Source organism: Leuresthes tenuis, unplaced genomic scaffold, assembly GCF_036924035.1.
Source record: "Leuresthes tenuis unplaced genomic scaffold, fLeuTen1.0.hap1 SCAF_19, whole genome shotgun sequence".
Classification (NCBI taxonomy): Eukaryota; Metazoa; Chordata; class Actinopteri; order Atheriniformes; family Atherinopsidae; genus Leuresthes; species Leuresthes tenuis.
In genome coordinates, this window is record NW_027325373.1 from 16890524 (window position 1) to 16915456 (window position 24933).

General features: G+C 40.4%; 4 protein-coding genes across 7 annotated transcripts in view; 3 read left to right on the forward strand and 1 right to left on the reverse strand.

The window, feature by feature from the left end:
- Positions 1 to 24933, forward strand: part of usp20 (ubiquitin specific peptidase 20) — a 100335-nt gene that overhangs the window by 30106 nt on the left and 45296 nt on the right. The window lies entirely within an intron of this gene.
- On the reverse strand, positions 318 to 11763 carry miga2 (mitoguardin 2). Of its 2 annotated transcripts, none has more exons than XM_072371850.1 (16): positions 11688 to 11763; positions 9615 to 9865; positions 9305 to 9515; positions 9090 to 9205; positions 8870 to 8990; positions 7638 to 7765; positions 7333 to 7450; positions 7035 to 7141; positions 6755 to 6867; positions 6321 to 6393; positions 5291 to 5377; positions 5101 to 5199; positions 4698 to 4832; positions 4564 to 4617; positions 4346 to 4462; positions 318 to 3051 (listed from the first exon to the last, which is right to left on the reverse strand). In XM_072371850.1, exons 2-16 carry the CDS (start codon positions 9708 to 9710, stop codon positions 2842 to 2844), a joined length of 1785 nt encoding a protein of 594 aa, XP_072227951.1. In that variant the 5' UTR covers positions 9711 to 9865; positions 11688 to 11763; the 3' UTR covers positions 318 to 2841. The 2 variants fall into 2 exon arrangements, with proteins under 2 accessions (XP_072227951.1, XP_072227950.1); XM_072371849.1 differs by having other exon boundaries at positions 7614 to 7765.
- Positions 12702 to 18310, forward strand: st6galnac4 (ST6 (alpha-N-acetyl-neuraminyl-2,3-beta-galactosyl-1,3)-N-acetylgalactosaminide alpha-2,6-sialyltransferase 4). 2 transcript variants are annotated; one of them, XM_072372185.1, is made up of 5 exons: positions 12702 to 13053; positions 13163 to 13312; positions 14506 to 14915; positions 16250 to 16357; positions 16465 to 18310. In XM_072372185.1, exons 1-5 carry the CDS (start codon positions 13051 to 13053, stop codon positions 16649 to 16651), a joined length of 858 nt encoding a protein of 285 aa, XP_072228286.1. In that variant the 5' UTR covers positions 12702 to 13050; the 3' UTR covers positions 16652 to 18310. The 2 variants fall into 2 exon arrangements, with proteins under 2 accessions (XP_072228286.1, XP_072228285.1); XM_072372184.1 differs by lacking the exon at positions 12702 to 13053 and having other exon boundaries at positions 13157 to 13312.
- On the forward strand, positions 19228 to 24921 carry st6galnac6 (ST6 (alpha-N-acetyl-neuraminyl-2,3-beta-galactosyl-1,3)-N-acetylgalactosaminide alpha-2,6-sialyltransferase 6). 2 transcript variants are annotated; one of them, XM_072371415.1, is made up of 6 exons: positions 19228 to 19317; positions 19635 to 19707; positions 20724 to 20918; positions 22460 to 22872; positions 22987 to 23094; positions 23188 to 24921. In XM_072371415.1, exons 2-6 carry the CDS (start codon positions 19684 to 19686, stop codon positions 23387 to 23389), a joined length of 942 nt encoding a protein of 313 aa, XP_072227516.1. In that variant the 5' UTR covers positions 19228 to 19317; positions 19635 to 19683; the 3' UTR covers positions 23390 to 24921. The 2 variants fall into 2 exon arrangements, with proteins under 2 accessions (XP_072227516.1, XP_072227517.1); XM_072371416.1 differs by having other exon boundaries at positions 23203 to 24921.

Genomic DNA, 24933 nt, shown 5'->3' on the forward strand with positions numbered 1-24933 from the left:
TATGGAGAGTCATTTTAAATGCTTAACAGTATGATATACTGATGACTTCTGCCTTTACTACTGGCATCATCGGATCATAGCGTTTCTGCCACCATCTGGACAGAATAACATCACCGCCCAGCACCTCAAAGCATCATCAGGCCCAGTTTACACAATTTATCTCTTAATCCTCCACTATTTATCAGACCAACTGTGCTCCTTTAAATTAAAGTGATGCGTTTAGGACACTACAGTGACCAAATCATGTAGTGAATTAGGAAGTTTGATTCCCAGTGGAACATAAAATTAAAATAATAATAATTCGTAACAAACATATTGATTTAATAACAAAAAATAACATTTAATGTGGATGGAGACTGTAAATTAATTTACAGATTGTGCTGTCACTGTAATATCACAATAGAAAAGACAAAAGGCATGAGTAGGACACTTACAATGCATATTAATAAAAAAAGAAAAAGAAAAAAAAAGAAAAATCTGCATTTTGGCCATCCGAAATCCTTTTTAAAACTCTAAAATTGCTTAAAATGTGCAATAAGTAGGAGAGTTCATGCTTAAATCGGAACCTTCAAATGATTATTACTTTCTAAATCTTTCTCTTATTTTTTTTTTAAATATACAACAACTTGGGCTGTGTCTACATGTTGCAGAGAGAATCTACACTGTTAACATGCAAAGGCAATAAATTCACTCTTAGAACATGGAAAAAGCTGATTAATCTGTGACATTTTTCCCCCATAACTGCGCTTATGTCCATGACACACATCAGTACTCTATGATGCCACTAAAACAAGGGAAAACAGGTTTTTAAAGCAGCTTTACCAGGTATCAGACCAAACATGGATAAATACAGAGAATTTAAATAATCAAAAGAAAAACACAAAAAACAAAACCTTATGATCATAGAAATAAACTTTTTGCTTGGTGTAGCTTTCTGGGAAAAATAATTTCACTTTTGTACAGCATCTATACTCTGCGTTATCAACCCACGTATCAGTTACGTGATGTAATAAATAATCTAACAATTTTACATTTGAACTCTCCATTTGATCATCAAAAAGAGTTGTTAGACATTCCCACATCTTTCTGCTAAAGTGCAAAATGCTTACAAATGCAAAAGCTGCACATCGGTTAAAACAAGGAACCAAAACGTTTTCAGTAAATGTTCTATTCATCGCTGCGATTCATGTCAGAAATCAATTCAACCCGACGATAAGGTAGCTAAAATATATATATATATATATATCTCTGAGCTCTGAATTAAAGAGGTCTGTTGCAGCGATAGCAGGATTTGGATTATAAATGCCACATTTTCAAGAACACGAATCTCACAGAGCTCTTAATCTTTATGATAAATTGCTGAAATAAAAATTAAATGATGAATTAAGTGGTCAGAAATATGCCCCCCAACTGCAACTGAAAACGTCGGGATTACTTGGCATCTTGGTGCCGTCTCAGTGTTCAAAGTAAACAACAAGAGCACAGGAGTCATCTTCAGTGCACTTTTATAAAAGGTACAGTCCAACTGTACAATGCCCTGTTCTTCGATGCAGATCTTAATAAAATCTGAAACAACTTTTGTAAACCCATCAGCCGACTGCTCCGTTTACAGGTCGCATCGATTTCCAAGAGGTACTGTATACACACACGTAATGATTTTATACAGTAGTGATGGAAATGTATTTGTGAGCAGTTTTAATGCCATCACCAAAAGGCTAAGGGTTTGATTTGACTGGTCGTTGCAGGAAAGGTATCGCTGAGTCATGGTATTGTTCCAGAAAGCCGTTACAAAAACGCACTCGAGAGGTGGCAACATTCAAGAGTTGCTGGAAAATGTAAGCCTTTATATCTGGGAGTAATTCAAGCTAACTCACCTAGCTGATAAAGAGATGTACTGTGAAAAGGTGAAAGTAGAACTGCAGAATCCAGTGATGACTTTCAAGTCACATTACTTTGAAAGAGCACTCAAAGTACTGAAGTGTCACGCTGTTCTGGAACAGCTTCCAAACAGGGATTTATATCATTTTACCGCTTCAACTGCCAGGTGAAAATGGAGGGGATGACTGAAATTTCAACTAAAACATTAAACTTCTGGAATAATTCTACACCGTAAATATATTACCCGATGCATGTTTGCATTCAAACACACACCTGGATATGTAATATATTAGCCCGCTCAATTAAATCGAAGTGGAAACTTGGAAACTCGGGAGGATTTAAGAGCAAGTTAAGAGGCAAACTCACTGCATCGCGCAACACTGTTGTTCAGATGGCCACGGTTTTCATGAAATGTCAGGAACTGTCAGGAGTTTTAGCAAACATCTTTCCACTTTTAATATAAAACATAGAAGCACACAATATTAACTCCATCTGTTTTCACATGATAGTGAAGAATATGATATTCAGCCCCATCCCACTGCCGATGATCACAGCTCTCTGAAGAGAACCTGATCCATGTGGAGTGTTTATGTCCAAGGTGCAGTCCTTGTATGCTGGAAGTGTGTTTTGTCAACTCTGTTTTCAACAAGTATCCATGTCAGCCGACAAGGCAGAGACAAGTCCTCACACGTCTGTGACTGCAGTCGGCGTTCTGGATACGCAACAAAGCAGCGACACAAGGGAGAAGCGGAACCATATGATCCAAACGGTCTCTCTCATTAGCGCAAGGACAAATGATACTGTAGCCGTGGTGAAATATATCCTATTAGAGTACTTTTGTTGGATGAGCACAGATGAATTAATAATGCTGGTTCTCAGTGTGTCACAGAAACAGGATTCGGTCCGGTCTTAACGTAAAGAGAGAGATTCAGTGTTGAGTCGTCTTTCCCCAATTGTCAGCCCTTACGGACCCTCGATGGCCCCCGAGGAGCTCTCTGTGTCTCTGGGCAGGGTACCATTCAGCTCCAGGAGGCCATCTATTCCCAAATATCCCAATAAGATCTCGCTCCTGCGGTGGGAAAGTTTCAGGATATCCTCAGCCAAGCACTGAGCAGTGGTGAAACGAACCTTGTCGTGATCAAACATATCCTTAAGGTACTGCACGATTTGTTGCTGCAGGTGAAAGGGGAGAAATTAATTAATGACACAAACTGGTCTATTATGTAAGGTATCTTACTTATTTCATACTTTAAAGTAAGTTTGGTCATAGTTATTACTGTTACACATATAAGAACACTTAATGACTCCTGTTATGTTGGAGGAGAGGCATGTCAGATCTTTAAATTAATGGGAATGGCTTGGAAATCTTAACCTGTACTATTACCTGGTGGCACAGGGAGCCGGTCTATGCTAATGAGTTGCAAACTGAGAGCTGCTCCATGGATTTGTTTTTAATGTGTCTCCTTGAAAAGCTATCCCCTTTGGGACCATCTAATACCGCCCTTTAGGAAATCAGTTACAAACTGATGAAAGACCCAGAGTGAAGGCTTACTGACATCTAGTGGTGAAGCTGAGCAACTCTTATCTCACTCTCTCCTTTCAGATGAATAGTAGAAACCATGAAAGCTTAAAATCAGCCTGGTCTAGAGCCAGTGTGTGGTTTGTATGTACATTCTGGACGAAACAGCAGTGCAACATGGTGGACTCAAATAAAAAATAAAAAAACATGATTCTTTGGCTATTCTGAGGTACTGAAATTCAAGGGATACCATGTTCAGGTAATCTTACACTAATGAAAACATAATAATGAATACTGTTTTGTATTTGTGCCAATATATCTCACTGATGTCTAAACACCTGAACCGTAAAGGAAACACATACAAAATCCCATCCTGATTTGTTTTCTCCAAGATGCACCAGATACCAAACATTGGATCCGACAATAGATCTCAGAATACTTGCCATCAAGTCCAGACACCCCTCAACATCATTAGTGTTTTCTTAGTATTTTAGTATAGTATATTTTAGTGTTATTTTCTTAGCTTCCACTAGAGCCTCCTGTTTATAACAGCTGTATCATGTCGTTTATAAAAGGCCATGTTTTACTTATCTAGTGAGGAAGATGAACTAGTCATTCAATAACAGCTGCCTAAATCACTGATTTAGCACTGATTTTCTTCCAGATAAAAAGATCTCGGAATGATCATGGGATTCCATCAACTTCTGAAATTTACACCTCAGAAGTTAAATTCAGCACCAGTGGATTAACTCTGAATTTTCATAAGGAAAAGGATATTTGGAGTATAGATTCAGGATTTATCAAGGTCTCGAGAGTTAAACTGAAGTGAGGAAAATCCATCTTATGAACTGGGAGTGGTGGTAAAATTGGCATTAAGTGGCCCAACTTCAAATTTGTAAAGTTCCCCTTTAAATGACACCACCTTCTCTCTCTTTTTTATGCTCTTACCTTGAAAATTGTGCAAACCTCACTTAGGTGCTGCTTGGGTCCCAAAAACCCAAAAGCTAAAACTGGGCTCACGTGTTCTGATATGGCATAGAAGTGGGAGATAAACCCATCAGGAACCTGCAGAGAGCAGATAGAACAAGCACTGAGAATCGCTCGCGTACGTTTAAAGAAATAAAGCAATAAGGAGCAGCGACTTGTCAAAACTGAGTCAAACTCACCATAAGAAGACGCCTTTTGGCTTTCAAGACAGACCAGCAAGCAGTTGCCAGAGCCTTTAAGAGAAAGACAACTCTGTTATTAGAGAAATGGTTTACTCAAGGCTTGTGTGTGCTCATGTATGCGTCTTATTAACCGTCTCTTTAAAGCTGTCGGAGAGCCAGCGGTTCCTCAACACCGCCACCACAGAGGACGGAGGGCTCTCCAGGTCCTCAAAAGCATCCATCAAGATAAAGTCCAGGACTACGTCAAAAAAGTTCATACACACCACCTGCAGAGATCACAGGAAAATACCACAGGATTAATGTTTTACTCTAAAAACAGTCCTTTATATTGGACATGTGTAATAATATACTCTGAAATACACTCTGTACAGTGACTACTAAATGGATAAATGTCACAAGGTAATGGAAACACACTCCCAAAGGGACACAAGACAGTAAATTACATACACGCCTAGATGCAGTCATGCTGACAGGTGCAGGCAGAAAAACAAAAATGGTCTTTGGCGACATGATTTAGATAAAAGGACCACTCACCCCTCGGCCATCCAGCTCCATCTTAGTGATAGGCCATGTCTCCTCTCTCTGAGTATAAAGCAGCATGTCTTCATAGCTCTCCAAAAAGGCTTTCGGACTCTGATTCGATGCAAAAATTAATTGTTACAGCCGTTTAATTGTGCCGACAGAAGCAGATGTTTGCCACGTTTATCCAAATGGGACAAGTTACCTTGTTTGCTTTCACCATTAGCCCTGCAATCATCTGTTTCCCAGTCTCCATGAAAAATGTGCGGTGAGTTTCATCCACCAACAGGACCTGAACATTGGGCCCAAAAACATTGTTTATTTTCCCATTATAAACTCCATAATACTTTAGTCGGCTTGCACAGCGTGTCTGATTATCTTATAGTGTTTTAATTATTTTAAAGCGCAGCCTTTGATATGCTTCAAAATCACAGCCAGCTCCACAGACACATGACAATGAATCATCAACTGCTTCCTCTAACTCTTGCTATGTTGTTGCCCAGATGTGATGTATGACAATAAGGGAGAAACTTTGAGGAGCCTGAAGAGGAAAGCTAAAAAAATTAAATAAAATCAAAGCTGTTGAAACAAACAGAGTATCATCCATGTTTTAGGTGTAAGGAGCATCATGATATATGTGTCCTGATTGCAAAGCGGTCCTTTTATCTTGCCAGGCAGCGATAGTCTGGATGTTAAGGAAAGAAGCCTAACCCCATAGGATAAGAACATAAAGAATGCACCTGTACTGAGGCCGCATATTATGTAGGTTTGCTAAAATGTACCAAATTTTATTTAAGGGTCTCACTATATGACTATCGTTAGAAAAGTAAAATGAAGTGCAGCTTAGATCACCTAAATTTCTCACAAATGCTAGATTTCTCACGATCCATACCTGCACTGCAATATTCAGCAGCTGTAATATCACTCTTAACTGCTTGCAAATAAGAAAACTGGCACTATAACATAATCAGTGCACAGTTACACCCCATAGCTCAGAGCTCATGTTCAAGGAACTGTGCAGTAAACGCAAACCAGCTCAGGCTGATTTATAACCAGACAGACTGCCGATACGAGCTACGCAGTCCAGTTTGACAGCTTGCTCTGCTGTAAATGTTGTCATGAGCTCTACGAGATAGCAGCGTAACAGTAGGAGGAGAGAGAGGAAATCAGGTGGCTTTAAACGGGTTCTGACAAAGAGAACGAACTACGGGTAAGTCATGAGAGCTGGGACAGACCTGGAATGCTTGTCTCACACAGTGGAGCTTGGCAAGGAAGTCCTGATCACCATAACATTCAAGTACTTCAGTCCTGGTAAAGGGAAGAAGGAGAAAAACTATGAAATGAGTTGTTTTTTTAAATCACTAGGGGGCAGCAGGACATCATCTTTACTACAGCTACAAAACTGGTTGGCTTATAACTTTAAAACTGCAGCCGTCTCAGCAAACAGTTACTCATTTACACAACATTCATTTAAAATGTTTCTTTACAGCCGGCAAATACAGGCACAAAATTCACATTCTAGCTTTGTTTCGGGACTTGAAGAATTTTAGTAATTCTCTATGCATTGTGTGACAAACCCAGTCATTCAGTCATTCAACAGTATGGTGAAGAAAAACAGGCTCCCAGTGCAGTTTACACATATTCAAATGGAAATCATCCTCATAGTTACCTCAGGGACCTATAGTTGACTTTGTCTTCCTGAACCAGAGACAAAGCTTCTTCATAAAGAGCTGCTGGCTTCATTGGGTGATAAACCTCGTCTAACATCATGGTATCAAACAGCTGCACATACAAAACACACATAGCTTAGAATGAACACCAGTGCAGGCAGGATATATGTATATATATATATATATATATATATGTGTATAAATAAATCTGCTGCTTTTATTATGACTGCTACAGTTTTATTTCTGTCACTCTTGAGAGAGCAGAAGAAAGGAAATCACCTCCGCAGCAGAGAAAAAGGAGTCATCAGAGGTAACAGTAGTCGCGTCGTCATCTTGCAGTCTGTGGAAACTCTCCACCTGAGGCAGGATAAGGGTTCCTTCGCTCTCTGACAGAGGAAAAAACAAGCTGATGAAGAATTCAACCTTTGACTTCAGTGATGTCAACCTCTTTAAGTTACTTTATAGCCAGTACATTTGTCTAGACAAAGTTGAGCTTCAAATTCAAATTTCTTTCCCTCTGATCAATAAACTTTCGACAGTCCTCAAATATCACATGCAGGTTCAAGTTGACTCTTACCAAAGTCTGCCAGCACGCTCTCTGTTGGGATACTGCTGCCAAAATCCTCTTGTAAGTGGTACGCCCTGTGAAGCAGTGTCTCTAACTTCTCAGCAAACACTTTGTTACGAACGTCGGCCTATAACCGAGAGCAAGACGGTATAAAAACAGGCAAAATAATTGCTTTTATATGGTCAGAATTTCTTTCCAGCAGCATGGATCAAAATTGCTGTGGGTAAAACAGTACAATGCTTCATTTGGAAGTCATTCAAACATGCACAAGAGTTTCAATGATGGTTTACTGGTGGTGATGGTTTGATGGCTACCATGGGAGAGTCCCCACACGTCGCCCCCAGCAGAGCCAGACTGTTGTTACTGGCGGACGAGTGGGTGTGATGGCGAATATTCAAGGCTTGTTCCCACTTTTGTAGCGCTTCCTCAAACAGTTCCATTCCTAGAAGAAATAGAGCAATTAACACTTTTTTTAGTCAACACTTAAAAAAAAAAAAAAGGTTGTGCTAGAAAATTAAATGAAATCAAAGTGACTATGTTAATAAAATTAGCAGGCACATTCAGGTTCTTTTGGGGGTTTTTTTATTTAAAAAAAGGTCACATGGGGATTTTTGAATGGTTTTCTCCTTCCTTCAGCATTTCATACATCTTAACCCAAAGAACACACCAACGATAGACATTCTTTTTCGATAGAATAAACCCCGCTGTGAAGCCTATTTGGATAGCGCCCGATAAGCTCAAAGCTCCCCTGATTTGAACTCTACCTTTACCGACCAATCAGAGCAGACTGGGGCTTTCAGGAGGAGCTCCACAATGAGGCAGGAGTGTTTCAAAAAGAAAGTGGGAAATGGTACTCCAAATATGTACAGTTTGGACACCAAACTCAAATTACAAACTGACACATGTGCAAAATGAGGGCTATGAGGGTGTCCCTCTCAGATCCAGTGATGACAACAACATATAAACCCACCTCAGTCATACGGTCAATGCAAGCACAACAGGATTGTTTGGATGGATGATGAATAAGGTGACTCTACTCAACATGTTTTATTCCTGGCTGCACATTAACCAGCAGATGATTACTGGTACAGTTTTTATCTCCACTGCGGCACGTTTATCTTTAAGATGATCATTGATGCAATAAACCTTAATTGCTCCGACAGCACGGTTGTTTTTAAAGGGACGCCTCTTCATGCTGGCAAACACATGTCCCTCCATTTAGGAGACAAACCCTTCTTTTAAAATGCGTCTTCACTTCTAACTGCCGGCGCAGTGACAAAGAGTGGATCCTTTCATTTCTTATTGCTCGTCAACAGACTTCCACTACTTCCATGCGTCATATTCAACATTACAAAACCTGCCAGAAAACAGTGGACAGCAGCAAAAGAAGCCCCTACACCATTAGTTTGGATGCTTTAGGACAAATTTATTTTGTTTTAATCTGCTGTTTCTTCTGAACAAAAGTACAGAAGGATAAATAAATATTATTTTCATCACCTTAAACGATCCATTTTCACAAAAGAAAAAACAAATAACAAAAACGTACCCATTAAATATAGGTTCTCTGCATTAGCATCCTCTACTGGCCCCGATTCCTCCACCACAGGCTCCGCCTCCCAGGGGGTGGAGGGATTAGCAGACTGATTTGGGGAGCTTGGGACTCGCATCTGTGCCAGAAACACACAGACACACATATCAAAGACACAGTGTGACTGTAGTATGAATGAAAGAAGCGTGCGATTGCGAGAAGAAAACTGAAAACTAACAGATGCCAGGCTGTGTGAGGAACTTGAGTGTTTACTGGGAGCCAGGGAGGAAATTCCACTCATGGTGTCATTGCTCCGGGAGCTGGGGCTCATCATCTGTCGACCGGGAAATGGACCTTACACAAAAAGAAAAAAAAAAAAAAGATGTAACAAGATGCTTCACACCACAAAACAAAGTCAGAATTTCAACAGTTCCAGCTTGAGGTTACGCATACCTCTCTTTAATGACGAGGGTCTTCCTGTCTTCAACAGGGCTTCAGGTATTCCCACTGTCTTCTGGCCCTCCTTCACTTGTGTTCCCTGCTTCCTTTTCCTCCCTCGCCTTTTAAGCTGATGTGCGGTGAGAGCCAGAGCAACACTGCCGAGCGCTGTGGCAAACAGCACCTTCTTCAGGTTCGGGGAAAGCTTTAGCTGGGAAAATATAGACTGAAAAACAGAGGTGCAGTGAGGATGTGAAAAGGCATCGACGCATGACTAACTTTAGACATTTTTACTTGCTTTTATAGAACAAATAAAAGGTTTTACCTGTCCAAATGTGGAATAGAGAAAGACTGGTATCTCTGCTACAGTCATGGCCAAAGCCTGGGCGATGGACACCCCGTCTGATCTTTTCAGTGACATCTCAGGAATCGAAAAGGCTCCAGGCCAAAGGTTTCAAAACTCCCTCACATTCACCCAAAAGGAGATTTCCTCTCCGCTCTCAGATCAGCCAACACGGGACTTGCTGATGAACTGTCTGGAGTCATCCACTACTGAACCAGTCCTTGTCCCTGGACCTTACAACAAAAAAGACACATTTTTGGCAAATTATTTGAATGCAGCTGCCTACTGCTGTAAGGTACTGTGCAAAAGTTAGATTTTACTTGCAAGGAGCCAGCTTTAATTTTTTTAAGTGGTCTTGAGCAATAGTTTTCCAGGCTTTATGAAGGTCTTTCAAAGTTTAACTTTGGACATTGACTCCTTTTTCAGTTAACACTGGCTTATGCATCATTCAAACATAAAAAGAGACTGCTAAACCAAGGAATTAACCTGTGTTAAGTCCACACATAACTAGCAACTTGGCAAAGAACCAATATAAATAGTATTTTCAGGCACTTTGTTACTAGCAGCCTGTCGCAAATATACATAATTTGTTTCCATTCCTTTAGTTTTACAAAAGCCAAACATAGTACAGTGTGACAGGCATCTAATAATATACATACATGCATACATATATAGTCTTGCATCAGTGATGGAAAAACGTGACATTTCTGTCCAGTGACCTTAAAAAAAGACTGAAGAAACAGGACAAAAAGGAGCACAAAAGAGGAATTGGCAGCCGTAGAAAACTGTCTACATTAGATGAAAAGTATCTGGAGGTGATATCCTTAAAATTAAGAAAAAACAAGATCTAAAAGCTGCATCTGAACCTTCAGTTGAACCATTCACTGGTCACTGAAGCCTCATCAGAAACGGTCTCCATGGAAGGGTGGCTGTCAAGAAGCCCTTCTTAAGGAAGGGAAAAAGGGGAAAAGCCTGAGGTATGGGAAATAATACTAGAACTGGACTGAAAAACAGTGGCAACAGGTCTTATGGAGGGATGAAACCTCCTCAGAGCCAGGATCTCAACATTATTGAAGCAGTGTGGGATCATCTTGACAGAGAATGGAACAAAAGAAATCCAATATCCAAAGAGGTACTTTAAATTGTTCCTCAAGAAGCCCAGATAACTATTCCTGAAGACTATTTAAAGAAATTACAAGAACGCTGGTCTAAAATGTCTAAAATAAAATTGCTCATACCAAATATTGACTTTCAAGCTCTTTAGCATTGCATACATGTCTGCTTTTGCCTTGTGATAGGCAAGGGAGATGTATAGGTGGTATTGCACTAATATAGGCCAGCCAAGGTAAAAAATGTATCATTACCACATTGTTTTTCACATCAGGAAAACCATCTAGACGAAGAACATAAAATTACCCTGTACTGGATTAACTCGTGGAAACAAAGGTATTATAAACTGATAAGAAGCTGATTTACATGAAACCAGCTACTTAACCTCTGTTCACACTGCCTGGTATGCAGGGGACCAGCATTCCCTGCACCTACACTACTGTTTCAACAGCAGATGCGACTTTTACACGAGGAACTGGCTGAGCTACTGTGTGACTTTGGAGCAGTTTAGACTTTTGTCTAATTTAGTAGAACACCGACTGGTGTAAATAAAGCACAAATGTGTGACAATTTAACGGGTAAAATTAATGAAGAAGCGGCTAGTTGGGATAGACTTCAGTATAATGTCAAAATAAAGCTCGGCTGATAGCTCATCCAGGAAACAACTTTTACATTAACTCCATAGCAACTGTGAGCTCTGTCTTTTAAACTCATGTTCAAATCAGGCCAACAATCAGGACCAGCAGACAGACCTCAATGCCGAGCATGCTAACATTAGCTAGCTCATTTAGCTAGCCTAGCCAGGCACGATCTGTCAGTTCACATCACAGCATCACACGGTCAACCGGACACTGACTGTAACGCTTTGAACTGGCACCACATAGGATTCATTAGCGGCTCTGTGAACTGCTCACCAGACGCACAACTAATAATATAATCCCTCACCTAGGTGCACGCCGTCAGCATCCGAGACGTCAGAGAAGGACATTCCCGTGTCACCGCTAGTGAAAGCGGCACTGTGGGTCTTATGTCTGGGCGGTACCTTAGGACTACTAGAATACTGACACAGGTATAAACCAATTGGATTAAGAGTACAAGGGGATTTCTTTTTCGCTAACCAATCGAATAAACGGGAGGCGGGACGTATACTTTAGAAAACCAATCGGACAAAAATCATAAACTAACTGCAGTCAGAAGTTTCGGAGACGGTACATGTATTTTTGAAAAGATAAATAAAATGGCATAGAACTCAGAAATATTAGTTACGTTTGACGGAATCTCAATAATTATTAAACTATGACAGTTAAAAAATATTTAATATAGGTGATCTTACCCAAGACGAGTAAAAATAGACGTTTTTAACAAAAATTTAGTTCAAAATGATGCCTTTGTCCGGTGGTGCTCGTTCTTTTCTAATGTCATAATATTATTTTCTCATGGACAGCCTTATTGATTTCCAAAGACTGATTTATACACAACTGACTTTTAAGTAAGATTATGTCAATGTATTCTGAACATCTGATTTTATTAGTGGTACCTGAATGTAGCATTGAGAGCCCGGCATGGTTAAGAAAACCACAGTACTTAGACAACTGTTTCCTGTTTTTGGCAGGTATCTTTCAGAATACAAGCACAAATATAGTCCAGTAGTCATAATACATACATACTGTTCTTGCATACGTTTACCCAACCGTAGTCTGATTATTTTTAGATCAAATTATCCTCTGAGTATAATGCTTTTTTTTTTTTTTTTTTAAAGCGCAATTATTACTGTTTGAAATATATCACATATATATCACATTGGCAGACCTCATTATAGTATTCTGTTAAAAAAAAAAGCTAAAAGTTTTGTACATGTGTCATTTGAGGTACTCTTGACTTCTTTTTGCCGGTGCTATTGAAAAAGTCTTAGTGCGTTAGATAACATTTGTTATGAAAAGGTCCGGATGCGTTACTTTGTATACAGGAAGATTGTGTGTATACGAACCAAGTTGTTGATATCGTTATTAGGCTAAAGTGTCAACATTGATGGAGGAATAGACAACTGGACACTTGTCGTCTAGGTGTTAAAGTAACATGTTGGAATAGACGAGAGTAATTTGTCTGCAAGGCGATGAGAGCTAAAGTTACGTCGAACAGAAAGGGATCTTTCATTTGAATGTTGCGAAGCTATGGGAAATCTGCAGATATGATCATAATTCCTCGAGGGCGACTGGACTTGTGTATCGCCGCTTTTGTCACAAGTTAAATAACTGGGGAAAATGAACCACCGGTTCCACTGGAGAAGGGCTTTTATAAAGGCCTTGATATGGTAAGAACGAGTTGAATGATTTGATACGATATGAACTCATAGAAAAGATGGATGCAATTCAAGGTGTGCACCCTGCAACCCTACGTCGCCTCTTTTTGCGCCCATGCAGATGGTCCGCCGCTGGCTTTGCCTGCTCAGCCTGAGCCTTCCTGTGCTGGTTTGGTTCGGACATGTGATCACACGGGACGACTCCTGGTCTGCTGTCCGGAGCCCAGGGCTGAAGGGTTACACGAGGATTAGCCCCGGCAGGATGAGTCAGGTGAGTGGATCTTGGAGGCAAGCCATGGTCACACAGGAGTTCTTGGTCAGTTGTCTTACTGGTAGATGACCGTGAAACCTGGTTTGGATCCACATGAAATGACACCGTTTTATCAGTTGCTTTCAGATATTATATCTTTAATTTACACTGAGTTGTGTCTTTACATTTGATGTGCTGCTCAATTAAATGCACAACATTTCAGTTGAGCGCTGATATGGTCCCACTGTACTGCACCTTCTCGTCTTAGGAACTGTTAGATACTGTTTGCTCGACATTTCGAGGCCTCTTTTGTTGTATATTTTTGTTTCACAATCCATGAAATGATGTGAGCAGTGACTGTCGTTGGCTTGCAGGCAGGAGAGTTCAGCTTCCTGACTGTTTAATTACAGAGCAATGCTGCTGCATTACATGGCAAATGTTATTTTGAATCCAGATGGCAGCATATACAAAACCTGGATATGTTACCAATGGCATGTGCACTAATACACTCCAGCTTAACATTAGAATCTGCCAATATTAAGCTTGTTGACTGTAATCGGTCTATTGACAAATCGGATAACCTCAACTGATCGCAGTAGGTAATATTTATCTGGTGTTTCCTGCTTATGTGCATTGACTTTTCCCTGAAACTAACTGTATTTGTTAACATATAGTTTGCCAGGCAATGCAAGAACTGAGAAGGCATTGAGGTAGTAATGGTTTAACAGTCTGAACCGTCTCTTGAAACAGTTTTGAAATTCGTTTTCACAAATGAAACACTTTTTGATACATTAGTTTGAAAGAATTTAGGGGTAATTCAAAATTAGTCTGATAAATGGTTCTTCTTTTCAACATTTGGATGAGCTTAGACCAAGAGAGGGCAGCAGTTTCTCTGGATTTTTAAAAAGTTTAATGCCTTTTTAATCTGCATGGATGCAGTGACAAACTGTTGTGGCTTTCAGTGGTTTTCAGACGCGTTCCTTAGTCAATACAGTAATTTCCACTCCAGTATCTTGTCAGTTTTTACCGCTGTTTGCCATCTCAGTCTTTAACAGTTTAATGAGATGACTGCTGGTAAAATTTTCTACATACAGACCAGTTCCACTGGAGTTTTTGAATCATACTGAAATCAACAGGTGTACCTTTATAGTCAAACATATTAATAGATATTTCAAAACACTCGTGTCTTTTCTTTTTTTTCCCTCCCTTTACAGCTTCTAGACATTCACTGCGGTCAGTGTGCCTTGGTTTCCAGCTCCGGTCAAATGCTCGGAGCTGGTGCTGGAGAGGAGATCGACAAAATTAGATGCGTGATCCGGATGAACAACGCGCCCACAAAAGGATACGAAAAAGATGTCGGGAGCCGCACTACTGTTCGAGTTGTGTCCCACACAAGTGTTCCCCTGCTGGTAAAAAATGAGAAGTATTACTTCAGCCAGTCAGCAAACACAACATATGTGTTTTGGGGTCCTGAGAGGAACATGAGGCAAGATGGGAAAGGACACATCTTCAATGTCCTCCTGAAGATGGCGATGAAGTATCCAAAAGTCCGAATATATGCTGTGACCAGAGACAAGGTTCAGTACTGCGACAGCGTCTTTCAGAATGAAACAGGGAAAAACAGGTACAGTATGGGTGTAATAAACATATCGTGATAATTATGTTTTATGTGAAGTTAGGTAGCTGAACAGAAAAGCAAGCAGACAAAAGACATGACACCATTTACAACTGTTACTTAATGCACCTCGTCTCTGTTAAAAGGCTAACAGGAAAATAGCTTTAATCTTTCCCTGAAGTCCAAATAAACACCTACCATCAACATATGATCATGTCAGATTTGACCTGCAACACTGGAGGTCTTTGTGATCTCAGAAACAACCAAGAAACTGGCACGAAGAAAGCAACACTTAAGACCAACAGGGCCAGAGGACAACATGTGACCCCAGCCCATGAGATGGGGGACTATCTGGAAGCGGCCACAGCTTTTGCATCAGCACAAGCCAAGACACTCTGCCCCCAAAGCCTCACAGACTCATGAACTGTGTGCCAATCTCCTTAGTATCCTGTCAGGATCTAAGACCACGCTAACTTAAAGAGACTAGCCGTGAAAATCCATCCGTGGACCTGCAGGAGATCCAATTCATGTGGGAAGGTGAGGGGACAGGCGCCAACAGCAAGAGGCCAGCATCAAAGCTTCTCATACCGTGGAAGGATTGAAGAATGGAGGTGGGTGGGGAGTTTTTTCAGGGGAGATTTGCAGCATGATTCTGCAACCACATGTGATGCAATGGAATTACTCAAGAGCAACTGACTGGGAATATGGATTTTAGGCTGTACGTTGGGAGAAAAATGGAATAAATATCAGAAGGAAAGCTTATAGCTCTGGCTCAGAAGAGTTCCATACTCGTAGGTCAGCTGCACAAGGTGGCAGGGAGATGTTCCTGACCACAGCATCACCACTGGAAGATGTTTGAGGGTGAAAATTGATGACCGGTCACCCTCCACCCTGCTGACTGTGCAGCTGATCCCTCAGGGAACCATCACAGGTCGAAGAAGCATACAACATGGCAGGAGAGCCTTCTAACTCTATAATGTAAATTCATCTCTGGGAGTGGGTCTGTTTTAATAGAGCTTCAGTGCTTTTTTTTCTGCTTTACACCTTCACTGTTTTGAAATGGTATTATGGCACTTAAAAACTGACCTGGTGTCAGTTTCCTTGGTAACCGGTGAAAATAATGAGCACTCTTAGTACCTCAGTGTTGCCGACATCAAAATGCAAACTCAAAAATAAAGTGAGTAAAAGAATAATTTCATGTCAACAAACGTTGTGAATGGACTCATCAGCTTTAGAAAAGTGTAACTCGATACGTTGAGTGTACAATGATTATACTGTAATGCAGAGTTTTAGGATATTATTTAGTAATTTGACATCTTTTTTTGTATATCTCTCTCTGTCAGAATGAAAACGGGGGCTTTTCTCAGCACTGGATTCTTCACAATGATTCTGGCCATGGATATGTGCGACAGCATCAGTGTTTATGGAATGATCGACAACAACTACTGCAAGTGAGGCGTTTTAAGATTTACATTCAAGCTCCACCTGTTTCATATACATCTATTTTTATACACATGCCTAAAAGCCTTGACCTCTGGCGCTTGCCTCCTCTTGACAGCCGAGCCAATCGCAGCGCTGTTCCTTACCATTACTACGAGAAAAACCGAATCGATGAGTGCAGGATGTACAAAGTCCACGAGCACACACAGCGCGGAGGTCACCGCTTCATCACTGAGAAGGCCATCTATGGGAAATGGGCAACACGCCACAAGATTGAGTTTAAACACCCCTTCTGGAGCCTCTGAGGAAAGAGATCCGGAAAATAAGAAGATGCCTCTCTTCTGGATTTGAATCATGTTCACTTAAGACGTTTCCTAATCAGGAACTTGATGAGTCATCTGAAGCACAACTGATGGAAAATGTTTTCTTTTTAAATACAAAAGAGCTCATTATATTACCTGCAACAATAGATGTTTAAGATTTCCCAGCATTTTACCGGTAACACACAGAATCCACTCTCAGTCTCACTGGATATTTTTGCTAGATATACCCAAACATCAGTATGGCTACTGGTAAAGCATATTAATACCCAAAACTAAACATTGAATTTATGCCAAAGCTTGCAACCTTTAATTTCTTAGTACCTGTGCCTTGACTTTTGGTCTTTTACTGCACAATGCTCCAATTTGCCTGTATAATTTAAAGCTACAATACAGAATGCACCTTTCTCTTTGAGACAGCAAGTTCATTATACAGGGCTGAGGTTAACAGTTGTTTTCAGGGTTGGTTAACGTGGCATTAGATATTCAGAACAAAAGTTGCTCAGTTTAAACTGAAAGTAGCAGAGATGCGATGGCATTCTTGCTTGAAAATATAATTGTTTGATTAACTTTCATTGCTAGACTAATTTAATAATCCGGCAATTTTTCTTTCAGCTCTCGCTGTTATTTCTACCTTCTTGGTCAGTATTTTGTCTCAGAACTTGACATCTCTTCCTGTAAAAAGTGGAGTTCAAAGCAGAAATCTAAAAACTTGTTTGTTTCTTAAAAGTCTCTTGTGGCACATTTTGGTTTGATGACCTTTTTTTTTCTTTTTTTTTACATCAAACCCAATGCAGATAAACGCACTTTTGTTTAGTTTTTTTGTTGTTTTTCTTAAGTTTGATACTTATGAATTACGCAACATTGTTTGGCCTTATTGTGACGCAGCCAGTTAGTATAATTAATTTAGTGGAAGAGAAGTCGGGTTTTATTGAAACATTTACACGTGTTAATGTGAACAGGGCTCTGATGGTTTCATGTGAGCTGAGAGCCAGCTGTTCCAGCTGTTAAACGTGGCTGTTGCAGTTACGCTGGTTGACATGTGCTCTAATCTACTGTCATCACTCCACGTACCCTCATACCCTCAAAGCCATCTCCTTTACCACGGACAGGATTTTGGATCTGGGTGTAATGTTTGTATCAGAGTAAGCATGCGACATGCTGTGGGATTTTCAGCACTGCAGCTTTAACGCTGATGGACCGAGGCCTGTGCTTAATATGTGCTTTCACTCTGAATGTAATAGGCTGAATTACATTAAAACAAATGGATTTGTTTCTAAGTGTCCCCTTTCAAATGTTTTAACCTTTATATTTTCCCGCCTGTTTACAATTTAAAACAACGCACTGCCTTCTCAGTTACAAAATGCTTTCTTTTTTTTTTGTGACTAATTCCAAAGACTGCACCAGTATTTGCACTACTGAGCAAATAGATCTCAAGTATGACTTGTTGTGATAAAAGCGTGTTTTTCATTGCGTGTGAGTAATTTCAAGTAGTCTGCATCTATTCACTGCAAAGTAAAACCTTGAATGTAAACTTGAGCAGTGGCCACTGTGTCTACATGAATAAATCTGCTGTTGAATACATCCCGTTTGTGGGCACGTCTGTGACTTTGAGACTTTAGATAAAGAGACTTTGTGTCTGTCCTTTCTAGATCACAAGTCAAATCTGTTCTTGTGGATTCAGTTAGATGCTTTACACATTCTTACTCCACTCACAAAGTGTTTTATTACTAACTGATGATTTTTTCAGGACATTGTGAACATGTCTAAACTACTTTACTGAATCACTTTCTTGTTAACTTTGTTTTGTACATGTGTTCAGATGGGAAAGATCCTAATATCATTTTCGTTTGTACCCAACATCAACAGTAGTAGGAACTAAATCAGGCTCACTGATTGCATCTGTAGGGCCATCTGTACTTTTGTTTATTTTGTAAAAAATTTTGAAAGCAAGTGTTTGAAGGGCACTATGCAGATTTGAAGCTGTCGTCCAATGCCATCTTACTCTTGGTTCATGTGATGGATTCTCCTTTTCAAAAAAGAGAAAACCCCATGAAATTACAAGATATTTTTTAATGAAAAAAATCTTTTACCAGAGCCGGAGTAGTTAGGTGAACTTCAGCTTTTTGAGAAGTAATATGTGTCCTAAATAAACAACATTATACTTCTATCAGACAGAAGCTTCTGGAGAAAGCAGAGAAAAAAATAAATTCTGACCATTTTAGGGATGTGTTTCATATTAGAGAAGACAAATCAGGATATTGGCGCTTCTACTGCAATGATTAAAGAAATCTATAACGTGTGGCTTTCAGGTACGTGTGTAAGTAAGGACACATATATGTAAAAAAAAACAAAAAAACTATAATAGTTGTGGTAGAATTCAAATGAACTATGTACTGGAGGCTGGTTTAGCGGCATGGCGTGCAGTTCTTTCAGCTGTCATTTAACCACATGTCCGGGGTTTAAAGTTATTACCGGCATTTAGCGGCACAAACCTCCCAGTTTACGAGCAGCGGAAAGTTTAACCGCAGCTGAACTCTCCGCTCGCTGCAGCAGGGAACGCGGGGATGACGTCAGCAAGTGGCGCAGGAAGATGGGGGACGAGAAAGATCAGGGAGACATCAGACGGACACCATGAACACCATGACAGGGTGAGCCAGGATCCACACCGGAATCTGTCAACACCCTCTCGCACATGTGGAGTTAGATATTATCAGAGTCACGAAGGCGGGATGCGTTCGGGAGGAACTAACGGCTAAGAATGGCAGGGTAACGGTCAGCTGGCGGGCGGCTGCGCAAGATGGGGCTTCTTTCAAAATATTTACATTTCACTGCTCTGATTTTCAGCGACGTTTAAATGAGTGTGATTAGACCGCTGAAGCTGTCACTGGATGTAAATACACGGCTTGATATGGGCAGGAACGCTACTTAACGAGTTGATGCTGATATATCTTTTTTTCCCCGTTAGGTATGACGACAGATAGTCACAGGCTGTGTGTCGGTACTGATCAGAAAGTATGGGGCCCCAGATCAATGGCAAGGTAAGAGACACAGATCCAGGGGAGGGTGTGGCACAAAGACCCGTTTCCCTTAATTATCTGGTTTAGCGGATAATTACCATCATCATGAATATAAATGCCAAGAGGTGCGCATCCTCTATTTAGCATAAGCACCTAAAACATGGTCAAACATAAGTGGAGGCTGGTGGATCAGCAAATTATGACAAACACTGTAGTGATAAACTCTAAAAGTGGCCTTACATTGTCTTGCAATGACATAATGTGCTGTAAACTATTATTTAATGCTTATATTTGAAAATTTCAGATAAAATATCCTTAATCTCGGCAAAAACCCAAATACCATGCAGTAAGATGAAGTAGCACTTTCCAAAACAGAACTCACAAATATTTTACGATAAAGCCACGAAAAACAAGCGACGGGAACAGAAATCACCTTTACTAGAATAATACACCAAGTAAAAAACAAGAAGCAAGAGAATACAAAACCAAGGGATGTAAATATATGTCGGGAGGGTGATTGGGTGAGTGGAAGGAAGTGAGTAAATAAGGAACAGTGAACAGGATATAACACTGTGTTCAAACTGTGTTTGAATTTTCACTGGACTTGTACATTTACAATACAGATATCCATCTCTACACATGGTAATCTGTAGACCAGGGGTCTGGTTAACAAGACAAAAAGACAAATAAAATCACCTCCTGTCATTTTTATCTGAGCTATTTTCCCTGGTTTTGTTGGAAAATGCCATGACGTTAAAGAAAGATGACAGAAGAAATTTGTCAGGACTTTATAAAGGACATTAAAAGGAAGCCTCTCAGTATTCAGATAATTCAGACTATTCTGATCGTGGAAAACACAACATAGTTTCACTCAGAACATAAAGTCACATTAATTGATCGAATCCTGACTTGAATTGCCAGAAGAACTGTTCGTCGTCTCTCAGTTACTACCTTGTGAAATTTACTGGGAGAAAAAAAGTATGAAGTACTCATATTGGTATTTAAATAGATATCCACTATTGTTTCTAACACTGCAGGGTCAGCAGAGCCACAGGCTGGTGATCTTTGTAGCCATCTTCATCCTGATGACACTCCTCATCCTCTACGGCTCCAACAATGTCAACGAAAGCATCTACCCTCCGTTCCACGTGGCAGTAAACAAAGCCATCAAGCCTACCGACCTCAAGACATGGTCCGGGAAAGACGGCTACGTGCCGTTTTACGGGAACAAAGTAAGTTGCGCGACAAACCAAAAGAACTTTAGGAAGACGTGGTCCTGCGCAAGAACTGGCACACAAGTTTGCATGTAAATGTTGCTCCAAGTGGTGGTGGAGATGGAGTAGGTGAAGCAGAGTTGTGTGGAATGCAATCTGTGGACGTGGAGAGAAGAAGTCGGCTTCTAAAAATGTATCCCGAAAGGAACATGAATGTTTTAGTCAAATTACACACGTGTGACAAAAAGAGGAAAAGCCTGAACTTTCAACCCTTTCAATCAGTGTCTTTGTGACGCTTGAGGGAAGCATTCTGCTGGTTTAGTACAAGTTCACTGCAACTCAGTACCGTGTTCTTCTGGATGATCATCTTTCTTCTGTGATGGCTTAACTATGTCGTGACAGGAGTGATCCTCTTCCAGGGTGACGTTATTTCCATACGCAGGGTTTGATGAGAGTGTAAACTCCGTGAATTCTATGCTTTTGCTTTGTTAGTTCCACGAGTTCTCGAGCTGGAGGTTTACAGATGTGCTAGAAAATACTCTCGGCCATCATCAAAACCCCAAATGAGGGAATATCTTTTGGAAGAATGGTGCCCATCCCAGCAGAAGTAATCCAGAGACCTGTAGATTAAGTGTGGAGGAGCACTGAAGCGGTTCTGGTGGTTTGCTGTGGTCTAACATCTTCCTAATATCAGCAAGAAATCTGGAGTTAATACAGCAGAGTTAACTCTTTCAGTGTTGGTCATCTTACTTTAAAAAAGTAATTAGTTACAGTTACAAATGACTTCTCCCTAAAAGTAATTGAGTTAGTAACTCAGTTACCTCATTGAAAGAGTAAATAGTTACTCAGCAAAGTAACTGTGACGTTATTTTTCCTGTTCTATATGCTATAACGTTCCATAACATCTTTAACGTACATCTATATACAGTATTTTAGAACATTTGGTATTTATTTGAACCCAATAGATTTCAGTCTGCCATATGATATGCATAGAAATAAAAATTATAATGTTGAAAATAAAATTCAAGTGCAATATTAGGAAACAAAGGGAAAATGACCGTTAAGTAGTGCAAATCTCTCTAACTGTATTTTAGGCCTACTGCACAATAAACAGAACACTATATTTACATATTTGGGCTTAGGGTTGGGTTAGCAGCAGCAGCAGCAACTGTCATGTTAGCATGTGTTGATGTGAGGTGCTTCATAAGAATCCAGTTGCTTCAGGCAGAGGTGGATAAAGTCTTTTTTCCTGGGCATAGCGTGCATGTTACAGAAACATTCTTGCCTTTAATTAAAATGAGTGAGAAGTATTGTCGGCATTTCCAGCAATTATATTACTCATTACAGAAAAAAAATAATGCCGTTAGCAACTCTAACGCTGTTATTACCAACACTGAACTCTTTCCACACTCTCTTTACTGTCTAACTCAGCTCTTTTTAAACATTACATTCAAATTAAGATCCCACAAAATGAGCAGTCTCTTGGGATGGGTTATTTGAGCTCCACTTGATGTCTGCAGACTTGCACGACCCTGCTTAATGTTTCATTTCCTTTTCAGAGTATGACTCTACACTGTCATGAATGCGCGCTGGTGACAAGCTCCAGCCACGTCCTGAGTAGTCGAGCAGGGAATGAGATCGACCAATCGGAGTGCGTGATTCGTATGAACGACGCCCCCACTTTGGGGTACGACTCTGATGTTGGGAACCGGACCACTTTGAGGGTTGTAGCGCACGCCAGTGTATTTCGGGTGGTGCGAAGGCCGAATGAGTTTCTGCGCCAAACAGACAGCAACTCTACGATCATATTCTGGGGACCCCCGAATAAGATCGGGAAGGATGCTAAAGGAACCTTGTACAGATTGATCCAGAGAGTCAGCATGACCTACAGCAACTTGTCTTTTTTCAGTATCGCACAGAACAAGATGCGCAAATTTGATAATCTGTTTCACAGAGAGACGGGACGAGACAGGTGAGCGTTGAGGAGCTGGTGTCATCTTCTAACTACGTCCTATTGTGAATCAGTGCTAACTTTCACATTCACAAACTCTGCTTTCCTTTTGTTTTTTTTCCCCCTTCTGCTCAGACAAAAATCTCACTCGTGGTTGAGCACAGGCTGGTTCACAATGGTCATAGCCATCGAGATGTGTGATAACATAAAAGTATATGGGATGGTTCCACCAAATTACTGCGGGTGAGTATACTAATGACGCTTCAAAACACATCAACCCACGACTACAAATCGCAGAGAGATTCTCAACCTAACTTGTAACTAATCATATCAAAGTCGTTTTTTGTCCAGAAAAAAACCTGGAACCAAGAAGATGCTGTACCACTACTACAAACCCAGGGGGCCCGATGAATGTCAAATGTACATCCAGAATGAGAGCGGACGAAGAGGAAACCACCATCGCTTCATCACGGAGAAACAGGTGTTTGCACGCTGGGCAAAGCAGTACAACATCACATTCACTAACCCCAACTGGTGAGAGCAACCACGAGAGCTCTCTGCATAAAAAAACAAGTACAAACAGGGTCACGACCGCAAAGGAGACTCCACAAATGAACGGCGGCGGTTTTCCAGGCCTGTCGTGCAGGTGAAGATGCATTTGGGAAACTTTGATATTGGACCAAATGATTTCGATGACGTGTGGGAATGTTTTCTGTTGCACACGAGTAACGCTGCGCAGCGCTGAGGTCTGTCGAATATGAGGAAGCCACACAGACTCGTGGGAGCTGGGTTTTTGGACATAGGAAAAAAAAAAAGAAGAAGAAAAAAAGAAGAATTTAGGTTTTTTACATCTTTCTATTTTATTATGTATTGATAATATAGTGATGCACATGTGCATGTTGAAGGGAGATCTTTTCAGCAAGCGCTTTTAATCATTATAATCAAGTGGCCTACAAAATACTGTTTAAGGAGGAGGTCTTTTTTGTCCATTACACAAAGATCATGTTGTACAGTTTCTGCAGCCAGAGCAAACTAATCCAGCCTACAAGCAGCCCATACTGGGGCCTTAACAGCCAGCGAAGCAGTATCATTGGGTGCAGGATTGGTTTCACATCTTTCAGTTCCCGAACCAAAACAGCTGATCAGATATGAATATTTAATATGAAGTCGCCATGACATCGTTAATTCTCCTGTCATTGAAACATATACCCCTTTACCTCAAGTTTAAATTCAGAGCATGCTTTTCAGATTGTTCACAGGAAGCACCAAGGTCGCGTTACTTGATCTTGGGACTGTACAAATTAAAGGTGAAAGCTCGGTTGAATGAGAAAAGGGTGCAGTTTATTCTTTTTAACCTTGTTGCCTTTTTCTAATAATCCACCCTTAAATGGAATTGTTAAGAGTATCTGTGCTCAGAAGAGGCTCGTCTCACTCTGCGTGCACCTAGTTTATTTCTATGATATCATTTGTCAACACTGAATAGGAATAAAGTAAAGTACAAGAACCGTGCTGATTGTTGTTTCACCGTGATTAAAATACCTGCTGCTTCTATGGAGGACACACAGTTGCCTGATATACTCACATTGTTTAGTTTATAGAAAAAAAAATAAGTACAGTATCAGGGCCAGCTCAAAACTATAAGATCAAAAATAAACATATGGCTGATTCAACAGTTATAAATATACAAAGGAAACATTTTCTCAGGACTGTTCTAATAGATGGGATCAGATTTCACCAGCAGCATCTAATTTAAAGCCTATTTCACAAAGACAGGTGGTCGTCACCCAGAAAAGAACATTGCAGGTCCCATTTAACTGGCAACTGAGAAAATAAGACTAATTTATAGCCTTATAATTTAAGGGGTAGATGCCTGCTGTGTTCATTCCAACTGTTTCGTGATGGAACCATGAAGACAATCAGAGCTGTAACTTTAGTAGTGACCAACTACAAAACATCCCAATTCAGATGGCAAAAAGCAGATGGACGACTTTCCCTTCATACAGCCATGTTTGAACTACCAGCTCAGAAACCTAAAAGCCAGAAGCTCACTTCAGTTTGTCCGTGTTGTGTTGCTTTTCACAG